Source organism: Eumetopias jubatus, unplaced genomic scaffold (genome assembly GCF_037043125.1).
Source record: "Eumetopias jubatus isolate StellerSeaLion01/CBP00866 unplaced genomic scaffold, mEumJub1_p1.0 scaffold_2, whole genome shotgun sequence".
In the NCBI taxonomy this organism is placed as follows: domain Eukaryota; kingdom Metazoa; phylum Chordata; class Mammalia; order Carnivora; family Otariidae; genus Eumetopias; species Eumetopias jubatus.
The window spans coordinates 48456004-48468895 of record NW_028274808.1 but is presented as its reverse complement, the minus strand read 5'-3'; the positions used below and the strand labels follow the sequence as shown (position 1 = coordinate 48468895).

General features: G+C 46.5%; 1 protein-coding gene across 1 annotated transcript in view; it reads left to right on the top strand.

Moving 5' to 3' along the window:
- Positions 1-12171, top strand: part of ADRA1A (adrenoceptor alpha 1A) — a 105078-nt gene extending 92907 nt beyond the window's left edge. The window contains exon 2 of the mRNA XM_028114383.2: positions 11657-12171. Within this exon, the coding sequence (XP_027970184.1) occupies positions 11657-12171 (515 nt within the window). The remainder of the gene's footprint in view (positions 1-11656) is intronic.
- The last annotated feature ends 721 nt before the right edge of the window (positions 12172-12892 follow it).

Sequence of the window (12892 nt, the reverse complement as noted above, 5' to 3'; positions counted from 1 at the left end):
GTACTTGTCCCTGTCTTTGGCTTTTCTTTCCCACTGTCTGTGTTTATCTTTCAGGCATCTTTATTCCTGACTCAGGAAGTTTTTTTTTTAATTCAATTTCATTAACACATAGTGTGTTATTAGTTTCAGAAGTAGAATTTAGAGATTCATCAGTTGCATGTAACACCCAGTGCTCATTCCATCAAGTGCCCTCCTTAATGCCCATCACCCAGTTACCCCATTCTCCCCACCTACCTCCTCTCCAGCAACCCTCCGTTTGTTTCCTATAGAACAATTATAGGGTCCCTTATGGTTTGTCTCCCTCTCTGTTTCCCAGACTCAGGAATTTTGCAAAACCATTATCTTGACTATCCCTGAACAGTTGAAAATTCATGAGTGGTTTCTATGCTCTGGCCTTGGGAAGACTTTTTAGTGGACAAGCTGCCTTCTGGATGCCATATATTTATTCCTTAAGATTAAATTATGATTCATCAACCACTATGACCCCCAACCACATCCCAGTGAACTAAAGATACTGTATCACTTAGTTGCGTTAACAATTATGCAAATATTCAACTCCTATTGGTTAATAATTTTCTACTTTTCTGTAATACTAACTGGAGTCTTTGGGCATTTGGATCACCATTTCTACTAACTACTTATCTAGCAAAGTGGATTTTCAGTCTCCCAGACCTGTGGACTTAATAAGTCATAGTACAGAATTTGTACTTGATCTTGCATTCAGTGAAGAGTCATTGAAATGATTTGATCAAGGAAGATATAATCAAGTTTGTTTCTCTGGCTACAATGGGGGCAGTAGACCGGAAGGAAGTAAGGCTAGAAGCAGGAAGCTCAGTTAGTGAGCTGATAAGCTGGAGATGCTGGAGGCCTGAACTAAGATGGATGGTGACAAGGAGAAAGAAGGTTCAGCAGTCTGGACTGGGAGATTGGATGTCGCCAAGGAGGTGGGAGAGTGGAGGGTTGAGGGTGTTGGTGGTTTCCAGCTGGTACAATTTAGGGGAAAGGGTGCCATCTACTGAGGATGGAGCAGAGAAGAAAGAGTAGGTTTTGTGAGAGACGAGTTCAGTTTGGTGATGTTAAGGATGAGATGGTTTGGAAACATCAGGAAAGATGTCTGGTAATAGTTGAATGTGCAGAACCAGAGCTCAGGAGCCAGAGATGGACCAGGATGGAGATTTGACAGTAATCAAGGCAAAGAAAGAAACTGAAGCCGTAGAAATGGGTAAGCTTCCCCGATGTCTTTCTTCCCTGTTTGACTATCAGACAGTTCTCGGTTGAGACTGCAGAAGGCTTGGCTAGGTTTGGAAAGAGTGAAGTTGTCCCCTGTTAGCAAAACTGAGATTTCTCAGTATCGCATTTATACTGAAAGACGGAAGCATGGTCAATTCTGCTTTTCAAAGATGTCTGTAATCAAAACAGTGCCATACTCTACTGCCTTTTAAAACTAAAGAGAAAATTTTTCCAGTCCCTTTTGCATTTTAAAACTGGTTTGCCCAGCTATATTTAGAAGCCATGTTATGGCTTCCAAAAAGATACTTTTTATTTTGAAAACAAGCTATTAAGATGCCTACGCATATACATTATGTCAGTTTGAACACCACCTGTTTTTGATGGAGGTGAGTGAAGCACTCAGCTGGTCTAGTCCCCCTTGAGCCTAGGACTGTGGAGAGGTAAGCAGGGTCCACAGACAACCTCTGTCCCTGGCTTAACCTGGGCAAGGGAGGGGCTATGCCAGTGCCGGGAGTGGAGACCAAAGTATCATTCCTATTCTGCCATAAACAGAGCTAGATGATATTCCTGGAGGATGACCATAGCATCAGGGGACATGCCTCTGGGTGACCTGGTGAGAGGACCAGGGATGTCATTTCCAAGTAGAGAATTATCCAGAGAACTCAGATTTGGCATCTTTACAGGCAGTCCAGAACCAAAAGTCCATCTGCCTCCCCGCCTGTTTACCTCTTACCATATAAGCGCCGGCCGACTCACCCATGTCCTTGCTGGCAAGACCCTGGAATGAAACCTGCCTTAGCCTTTAAGCGGACCGTGCAGGGACATCCTTCTGAGAATCTCCCGCGCTGCCCCCCTGGCTGGCCGATTTTGATTGTTTGTGTCACTGCTTCGGATTTGTGGGATTTGGCCTTGGATTCCCATCCCACAAAGAGGAGAGGCTGCTGATGACGATCTCATCTTAATTACAGGCTTCGGCCTTTCCTACAAGACCCTATAAAATGTCTTTATAAGCACTGGAAGTCATAATTTCAGGTAGTACCTGTGACTTAGCTGTATAAAATTATTTGTAGAATGGTTTTGTTTTTATGTAAATATGAGCATCTCGAAGGTCGGCAAGATAAAGTGTTGGAATGTGAGGTAAGACAACCCCTCTTGTTCCATGTTTCCAGCTCTAAGTCCTTGAAGCAGGAATTTTATTCAAAATGCCATTTTCTGCCATCAACAAATGTCATCTGCTGAGGCAGTACTGAGAATCATGTTCATCCCTGAGGGAGACGTAAGTGAGGGCTAAGAAGTGCTGTGTGTCTTTGGAGAGACTAGAACCATAGGATGGACTGAGTCATCCATTCAGCAGTGTTTATTGTGGCTCACCATAGGCTGTAAACTACCATAGGTGTGAGGATACAGCAGTGACATGGAAAGACAGAAACTTCTGCCCCTCAGGGAGTTTATATTCAAGAAAAAGGGAGGGTACGAAATAAGTATAGAAGGCGGTGATGAGTACTACAGAGAAAAGAGCTAAGGTCCAATGCTTGGGGGAATGGGGAGAAAACGAGATAGACCGTCAGGCAGGAAGGGTTCATGGGTGAGCTGGATTTTGAACACAGCTTTGAAGATCGACAATCGGAATGGATTCCAGTTGGAAAGGATGGGGGGGAGAGGCTCAGTCACTGAGAGAGGAGCAGGAGAACGAAGGGGAGAACCATGTGAGCTGAGGCCATAGTCACTTTGGTGGATTAACAGAGTTATGGTGAACAGTCTACCATGGCAAGAAGAAAGCCTTGGTGTTGGAAATCCACAGTTCAATTTCACAGGTACTTATTGGAAATCCTCACAGAATGTAAACTCCAAGAACAGGAACCATACTCATTTTCCTGACCATTCTATGTCCAGTATCTACAATAGCACCTACCTCACTGAGGGTACTAAGCGAATCATTTTGTTGAATGAATGAGTAATGGGAGAAGAGGTTGTGTAAGGCTGGGGACACCAAATGATGAAGGGCCTGGAATGACAGGTGATAAGCTTGAATTTGATCTTATCAGCAGCACAAAGATAATTCACAGCGCACATCCTGACAGATCTCACCAGTATGAGGTTCCCTTAACTGTATTACTGAGCCCCTTGAAAAGCCTCCCTTCCTTCTAGTTATTTCTAAAATTTTTGCCTCATGGCTTCCAGCACTTTCTTCTCTGTCATCCCCTTGGAGGTGACCAGATGACCGGTGTCAGAGCCTCTCAGGCCCTAGATGTGCATGTGTGCAGCCCCCATATGACCAAGGGGCCACGGAAGCCTGGAGCCACCAGCAGCCTGAGCGTGCTGTGCCCCGTGCGGAAGAGCAAACGGCCCTCCCCACTCAGTGTAACTCATGTCAGTGGGCCTGGGGGTTGCATGCGCTCCTTCGCAGGTGTGGCTCATGACCACAGCCCTTGGATGTCTCCTCTCTGCCCCTCTTCCCCTCCAGCTTAGACACAAATCACCAGGAAGGACATTAGGATGTCCTCCTCAAAACCTAACCCCAAACCTTGGGTGCCTTCCCTTCCAGTCTGCCCCTTTCCCTTCTGGCCATCCCCCACAAGGCTCCTTAACCATCCCGCCTGACATGGACCGGATGCTCATTTGTGACTGTTACAGTTTTCCTAGAGGTGAATGTTTTTATCGGGGGCAAGGGGTGGCAACCATGACCTGGTGCAAAACTTTCATCTCACAGAAGTGGAAACTGAGGCTCAGGAGGGGCAAGTGACTCAGCCAGCTTTAAACGACAATCCATGCCTTTTTGGTCCCCGGTCCTGAACTCTCTAGGTTTCTGAGTGGGTAAGTGGCGCCATCCTCAAGGCTGCAGGGTGATGAGTCGGGCACTCTTGGCTCGGCACTGAGCGAGGCTGGAAGCGAAGAGATCCTCCCTGCTCCGCTGCCACAATGCAGGGGAGCGGGGATGCCTGTGGAGGGGAAAGGCAAGGCTTGAAAAGGAGTTTGGAATAAAAACATCAGGAAACTTGGTGACTGGCTGGAATAGAAGAGACAAAGAGGAGGAGTCAAGTATGCATGCTCCTTTCCAGGACTGAGCCAGCCCCTGGGCTTGCCCTGCAGCGAGAACAGCAGCTGCCCCCCCAACCCCCGAGCTTATTGCACACTCTGGAGCACAGTCAATCAAAGAAAACATGGTAAACAAGAAAACTTACAGGGGGGCAGCGGGTGGGTGAAATGGGCGAAGGCGTCAAAGGTACACACTTGCAGTTATTTTTTTTTTTACACACTTGCAGTTATAAAACAAGTAAGTCACAGGGTATAATGCACGTTTTGGCGATCACGGGGACTACAGTTAGTAACACTGCATTGCATACGTGAAAGGCGCTAAGAGAGTAAATCTGAAAAGTCCTCATCCCATGAAAAACATTTTCAAAAGCTTGCAAACCAGGATATGTGCCACAAAGACAGAAACCCTCCACTAGCTTGAGGACTACTCTTCAGACCAGGTGGCTGGAGAAAGTTCTTGGGTGGAGATGATTAAGATGTTTCAAATTGGAGACTCATGAAACAGTGATGACCTTGATGAAAATGGCAACATTTGGAAAACGGGCTGATTTATGAAAGGAGAGCGCTTTTAAGGAAACAACCTATAAAAGAACATGAGCGCTTAATTGCTAGCGTTTTCCCCAGTCAAGTTGTCGTTTGTTGAGTAAAGGGAGGGGGAATCTTGCTGTCTTTTGAAAGTGTTTGAATTACTGATTATTGCAAAAGGAAACACACCACACGGGATGCTCTTGAGGGAACTGTGCAGCGGGTCTAGCCCAGCTGGGTACGAGTTCTTCCCCAGGTTATCACGAGCACTGGGGCTGAACGTGTGTGTTCTGGGAAACCCTCTGAAAGGAGGAATACTGGTTGGGGCTTTGATAGCTCGTGAGAGAAACCCTTCGTAGAGCTTTGCTTTTAGCAGCCTGGACTCTTCCAGAGTAAAATCCCTAATTCTGCAGAGCCACACTCAGCCAGCCAGAAGGGTCCCATTAAAGAGTGTCTCCCACTTGCAGAACTGTGCGGTATGAAAAATGTTCCCCCTAGGTGACCTCTTTCCTTGCCTGGGTTGGAAGAAGCAGTGGTTCTTGACACTAGAAAGCGTAGACCAGTACCCCAGTCTCTGGAAAAAAGGAAAAGGGGCAGCACTCCCATCCGCACAGGGCAGTCCCCGGAGCGCCCAAGGTTTGTTCTGTTCAGTGCTGTGTACCCAGCATATGGTGTGCATCTTTACCCCTACTGCACCCTCGCACATCTCCAGCCTTCCTCCCCTTGACCGCTAGCCCAGCTTCCTGCCCGAAAGTTCCGAAAAGACTCAACATATTAACTCTCTGAAAGGAGCAACTACATTACTTCCTTAACAGGCACAAGAGCAGAATTACACTCTTTCAAGCCTCAGTTAAATAGAAGAAATGAAGAGCAGGTCCTTCTAAAGACGCGTGGACCCTAATATCCCCTTGCCCCGTTTGTAAGCTTGATGCAGTCATCAGGATCAATGGGTTCAGTGAGGTGTGCCGGCCAGAGGTATGGCTTGTTCTCAGGAGCTGGGAACCAAGCTTAGCCAACTTCTGTGCCCCCAAGACCACGGTGGGAAGCCGATGGAAGCTGGAGTCCTCTCCTCAGGAAGAGGACTGTGCATACATGGACTTGTATTTCATTTCATGGGAAGTCTATCCGTGAATGTTTAGTTGAGAGCCTAGGGTTCTAGCTTATGGTCAATCTGGCCAGCATTCTTCGATATTCCTGACAGTGATTCTAGGTGGAGAGCGTAAAGTCTCCTGTCTGGCTGAGAACCGCCCAAGGGTGGTTGGGATGAGCCTCCGGAGGGCTCAGGGATGTTACTCAGACATGGCCAAATTGGCAGCCCAACACAGAGGCCTCTGGTAGACTCTGAGATGACAAGAAACTTGGTCCTGCACTTATCCTTCGATTCTGACAGCTCTTCTCTGGGGTTTTGTTCAGTGGGGCAGAGTTTTCTTCTTGGCAAGAAGATGCCAACTGATCTGGCCTGAATGTTGCTTGTCACTGGAACTCCTTGGCCTGGGGCCCTGGCCGCCTCTTTGTGCAACAGCTTGCATCTCTCCTCTGTTCACCGGATGCGTACTAGTCACAGACTGGTACCACATGCACAGAGAGACCACGGGTTGGATGGGGAGAAACAATTAAGGGTCATTTGCTCCCAGTGTCACATAACATTAGCTTCTCCTTTGGAGTCTACATTCTTTTAATTGGAGTCATTTAAACTCCAATTTTCGGAATGTGATACCCTGCAGATGGGTCGTTCCAAGATCATCACCCACTGTGCTTTTTTCCAGGGTCTGAACACTACATTATGACTTTTTAAATGCTGTTGTTATTGATGGTGCCGCTCTCCTCCCCTTTGTTTCTCATGATCCCTAAAAAACATGTCATCGTCCTATGACAACAGCTGCACAGAACTGCCATGAACACTTTCTGGGCCACAGCGGTGTTGCTAAATGGCACCTGAGATCAGGAGCGGAAATGGGTGAAGCCACGCGGAGCCTGGGTCTAGGCCTGGCTGGACTACCAATGAGCCAGGTGATTTTGTGGAAACCATTCCCCTCCTGGGCCTCACTGTCTTCGTCCATAAGGAAAAAAGATGTCGGTGCTGGCTAGGTGCTAAGTTTCTGCCACTCTCCACATTCTGGCATTCTGTGACTCCGGCTAATTCGAGCTTATCATAACCTGGTGTCTCTCAAAGTTGTCATTAAGATGAGAAGTTTGCAGGTGGGTGAAATGAAGCATAGAAGCTGGAAGGCTAGAACCAAGAACACTGACTCCTAGCCTTCTGCTTCCATTCCAAGTCACCCTGATTCTGAGAGAGCTGAACTCTAGAAGAACCTTCTCATGACTAGTGCTGGGTTGGAATTTGAGAACTCCATTTCGATCCTCACTGGTTTTTAGAGTGAACTGAAGCACTGGGGGAGAAAACTCACTTAGGAGACCAACAGTGGCAGAAAAACTGGTTTTCTCTTGTGTTGGGGGCATTGAGAGAAAACATTGCTGTCATTTGGTAGCTAAAATGTGACTCTAGGTGGCCAAGCCTTCACTTGAGTGGCTCCCAGTGGCCCCCATCATAAGCCTACAGATGAGCCCTGGGTCAGAAATGAAAGGTCACGTGTTCCCAATGGAGAGGACATCGAGTGACGAGACATAAGTAGCATCGTTTGAAGCCATCAGTTTGAATTTCCCCTTAAAATGTAGAGACCTCAACAGTGGAGGTGAGGGTTCTGAATCTCCAAGGGTGAAGGCGTGGATGGTGTTAAGGATAAACTCGTGCTGTACCCACCTCGTCTGGCTAAGTTTTAGTTCACCAAGATATTTGGAGGGTTCCAAAAAGAAAAGAGCCAGAAATTCTGCAGCAGACCAAGTGGTGGAAGGAAACTCGGTGAAGAGATGAGTCCCTAGGGGCTTGGGATTTTCCAAAGCTCAAGAATTTAACCAGGCAGATTCATAGGCAAGGGATGACATGACCTGCAGGCTGAGGGGTTCAGAGAATTAAGCTGGGAGCAGTTTGCTCCTTTTGAAGCGGAGTCTGGGCAGGGGGCAGGAGGTGTGGAGCAGCACAGCCAGCCTACAGCGACAAGAGAAATAGGAGCCCCTGTGCTCCTGAGGGTCATTCAAAAGTCTGGCTCTTCCTATGAAACATGATGAGAACAACGATAGCGTTTGATACCAGGTAAGGCAGCAAGGACGAAAAGGTAGTGAAACACCATCACAGAGAAACCCCTCTGGTTTTGAACAGAAACTGGGCAGAAAAAGGGAAAGAAGGAAAAAAAAAAAAAAAAAAGAAGGAAGGCACCAGCAGGAAGAGAAATCAGGGCTACAGCTGTCAGGCAGAGAAGAAAGCCAGGCCATGTCTTCGGGAAGCAGAGTCATGGAGAGGTCAGGGGTTGGTTGCTCACTCAACAGTAACTGGGGGGAGCCTCTGAGATGCCAGCATCGTGCTGGGTTCTAGAACCCCGCCAGTGAGCAACACTGATGCAGTGCAGGCTCAGAGGGGGTTTACGGCCTAGTGACTGGGTCAGAGGCGCCGTCCCAGAACTGGCAGGTTCCACGCTGGGGCTCCATGCCATGGTGGGTGGAAAGCAGGGAGAAGCATGACTCAGTAGCCTTCCCATCCTAAAAGGCATCATCATCATCAAGAAGAAAGGAATCTGAGAAGAAATTGAGGCTGGGGATAGAAATAGTGGGGATCACCAAGAAGACGGTGCCTGAGTGGGAAGGTTTGGACAGAGAAGGAGATGGAGGGATGATGGAACCCTGCTGGGGACCAGACAGCAGCAACTCTTCCAGCTCAATCTCCCTGTCCTAGGGGAGGAAAAATGAAAGGCAGAAAGAGATCGAAGGATGTGAATAAGGAGGGAAACAGCCCATGCTGGCTTTTCTCACCTTTTTGGAAAGTTCCTGAAGGACAGATGGACAGTTATGAGTGCCTCTCCTCATACCTACCAGCAGCTGCTGAAGGAGAACTCCCCCCGCCCAGCCAAGGGAGAAGGAACACCCCAGTAGGAGAAATGAATCCCACGACCTGCCCCTATGGGATTGTCAGATTGGGAATGGGCAGATCGTCCTAGGTTTCGACACATCTAGGTGCTGTCACACACTTAATGGGATAAATTAAAAGGGGGTCATTTATGGGAAGGCCTGTGGTCCAGAAGAATCTCTCAATTAGTCTGAAAAGCCAACATCTAGAGATTTGCTTAGATTACCCAAGACAATATCCCTGGAACATTAAAGCTGGAGACCATCTGACATTCCAATCTTGGTGTAAATTCATTTTAACCATTTCCCTGTCTCACCCAATACCCTAGCTGCAGGGAGGAGATGGTGTTTTGAGCACATAGACTGGGAAACCTGTATTTACCTCTTAAACTATGGACACAGCAGGAAGGCCAGTGTATAGAAAACCCTAGAGCCTGGCTCTGGGTCAGCCAGACCTGGAATTCGAGGGGGCTCAAGGGATGGAAGAGAATTCTTGAGATTCATGAATGCAAAACTGGGCTCTGTGAGCACAGTGTCCTTGAAGAGATTGTGGGAAATTCCAGGTTTCCCAAATCACTTTATTAGCACTCGCATTCATAATTCATACTTCATATTTTTTTATTGCAATCCCCTGCCTACCTGATTTACAGAATGGTGAGATCCCCAGACAAGGTGTGCCAGATTCATATTCTCATTAAGCCCAGGCCAAGGCATGCCTTTGTGAAGCAGGTTCCCTTAATCGTGTCACTATCACTATTAGAAAGAAATAGTGGACAATATATAGGTGTCATAATTAAGATGATTTTTTTTCTAGAACTGACCATATTCACACTAAACCACCAGTCATGTTGGCGTTGGCCACTTTCTCCACCTCTCAAATGAAGTTTGAAAAAGCATCTTTCCAATTTTGCTTCCGCCAACTGTGCACTTCATCACTCGTCAAACACCATCTTCCTCCTCAAGAGATGTGTTATTCCAATATATTTTGATATTCCATGAGGAAACATAGATCCTAAAGTCCAACTGGCCAATTTCACATCCAAGCTCTACCAGTAATTAGTTATCTGCCTGAGTGACCTGAACTGGGTTATTCAACCCCATTAAACCACAGTTTCTTCCTTGTCTAAAGTAGGGATATTGATGAGTCCCATAATTCTTAATATTACTAATGGTGATTAAATTGTATTTAAAGCATTTAACTGCAAACCACGCATTCAATATGAGTAAGTTCGATTAAAATTACAGGAAAACATTAAGTGGTTTGGAGTTAAAGAATAATACTTTCTCACGTAACAACAATCATCTGTATGTGTGTGCATGTTTCAGAAGCAATAAATATTCCCATCCACCACCGTACCATTTTGTCTTCTTTGGTTCTATAATGTTTAAGTTCACTTTCACTTGTATTTGTGAAATCCCCTGCTGAGTTTCAGGGCAGTGTTCACCAGAGTGGATCTTAAGCACACCCAACAGTTTGTCATGACTCTGATGGGTCTGTCGAGCAGAGAAAAAAAGAAAGATGTGAAATCAAGACCTTAGGTTGATGCAAAAGAAAAAAGTGGTGCAGAGAATAAAGAACGCTGTGAGTTCTGCATGCCTTTACCCATCCCCATGGCAGGGGGATTATCCCTCACTGTAGCGATCAAGTTTGTGACAACTTTTTAATCGTTTTTGTTTTTAATTTGAAAACTCAGTAATTAAATAAGATAATACCTAAGATTGTTCATGCTTTAGGGTTCCATTGTTTTGTCATTCTGCTGCCAAGACCTAGGTGACAGCTACTGTATAAGATGTAAAGAGGTCTGAAACTTGACTCCCCCCCATAAATTAATGGATAAGACTTGAGCAGGTAAAGAGGATGGGAAAGGACATTTTAGACATCAAGACCCAACTTGAGAGGACCAAAAAATGAGCCATGATGGGTCAATTTGGTAGTGAGTCTGGTTAGAGTAAAAGTATTAATGCTAGAAAGCTAGCTTACATTGGGTACTGTGAAGGATCCTCAATGTCAAGTGCCTGACAAGCATTTGGCAGCCCTTGGCGCATGTTGAGCAGGGGAGTATACTAGAACATCAAAAGGCATCATCAACAATAATCGTCATCATTTCGGCATAATAGAAAATCGCTGGCTGAAAGTTGGCAAGGCCAATACTTTGTGAATTTTGGATTCTCATTGAAAAATACAATTCCCATGTTCGGGAGAGAAGGGATTCATAATAACTTAGGCTGTGTCTATGTAACCCCACATCAAAGAACAAAGGGAATATTTAGGTAACCCCATTTTAATATGGCTTATTTTAATGGATTCCAACTTGTTTCTATTTTTTTATTTTTTAAAAGATCTTATTTTTATTTTTTTATTTGAGAGAGAGACAAAGATAGTGACAGAAAGCACGAGTGAGACGAGTGAGCACGAGCGGGGAGGAGAGGGAGAAGCAGGCTCCCCACCGAGCCGGGAGCCCGATGCGGGACTCAATTCCAGGACTGCCGGATCATGACCTGAGCCGAAGGCAAACGCTTAACCAACTGAGCCACCCAGGCAGCCCCCAGCTTGTTTTTAAATGCAGTCAAAACAACTCGCATATGTGGACTCAGCCTAAATTTCATTTTTTTGTTATTTAAAGCTTCATCGCAGCCATCAAGCGATGTTGATGAGAACTGGTACAAACCCACCCAGTGGGTCTGGCTCCCATAATAGATATTGCACGTATGAACCAGGTGAGAACAGCCTCAGAGGATATTACACATAGGGGCTAGCCAGTCAGATGTGAGAAACGCAGACGCATTCGGAATCACACGAAACATTTGAGAGACGTACAAATAAGTGTGTTGGTTTGTTTGCTTGTTTTCCTAGCCAGTTGGTCTGTTGGCTTGCAAATAATATGTACAAATCTGTGTTTTCTTCCAGGGTCTTTCTTCCCTGATTTCAAGCCCTCAGAAACAGTTTTTAAAATAGCATTTTGGCTCGGATACCTAAACAGCTGCATCAACCCCATTATATACCCGTGCTCCAGTCAAGAGTTTAAAAAGGCCTTCCAGAATGTCTTGAGGATCCAGTGTCTCCGCAGAAAGCAGTCTAAACATACCCTGGGCTATACCCTGCACCCTCCCAGCCACGCCGTGGAGGGGCAGCACAAGGACCTGGTGCGCATCCCCGTGGGATCAGGAGAGACCTTCTATAAGATCTCCAAGACGGATGGGGTCTGTGAATGGAAATTTTTTTCTTCAGTGCCCCGTGAATCTGCCAGGAGTACAGTGTCCAGAGACCAGTCAGCCTGCACCACAGCCCGGGTGAGAAGTAAAAGCTTTTTGCAGGTGTGCTGCTGTGTGGGGCCCTCGACCCCCAGCCATGGAGAGACCCACCAAGTTCCAACCATTAAGATCCACACCATCTCCCTCAGTGAAAATGGGGAGGAAGTCTAAAGGACAGGAAAGATCAGAAGGAAGGGGGTGGGGGGGGAATGATCTTAGGCACCCACCCCACTTCCTACTTGGAAGGCCAGTTCACTCTTCCTGGATGACAAGACAGGACCAGGGACCAGGGACCATCTGGGAATGGGGTGGGGGAAGAGACCCGACTCTGGGGCAGTGGGTAGGGCTCAGGGAAGAAGGAGGATATCACACAACCATCTGGCTGCAAATGATGTTAAACAGCATTTCCTTGAGGCTAATGCTCTCGCGGTCATCCTCTGAGGCCGCTTTCCACGTCTGGCCCTTGCAACGAAAAACACCATGGGAAACAGAATGTCATACACAATCCAAAAGACTATAAATATAAGGTTATGATTTCATCATGAATATTTTGAGCACACTAAGTTTGGAGCTATTTCTTGATGGAGTGAGGGGATTTTATTTTCAGGCTAAACTTACTGACAGCCACGTTGGATATTTACGAGGAGAGGGCCTGGAGAGGAAGAGCCTTAAGATGGTGGCCAATATCCAGGCACATTATTTTTAGAGCACGTTTTAAACTCCACCATTTCTGACCATATCCAGTTTCTTAACTTGGGTGCAACTTGACAGTGAAATCTACCTTTTGCTGCCATTTCACCAGCTCCTGCTCCCGATTCCCTAAAGATGAGGGTGAGGGGCCCTCCTGATGCATCGGAACTAGCGGAGGCACCTCTATGCTTGGGTCTAGACA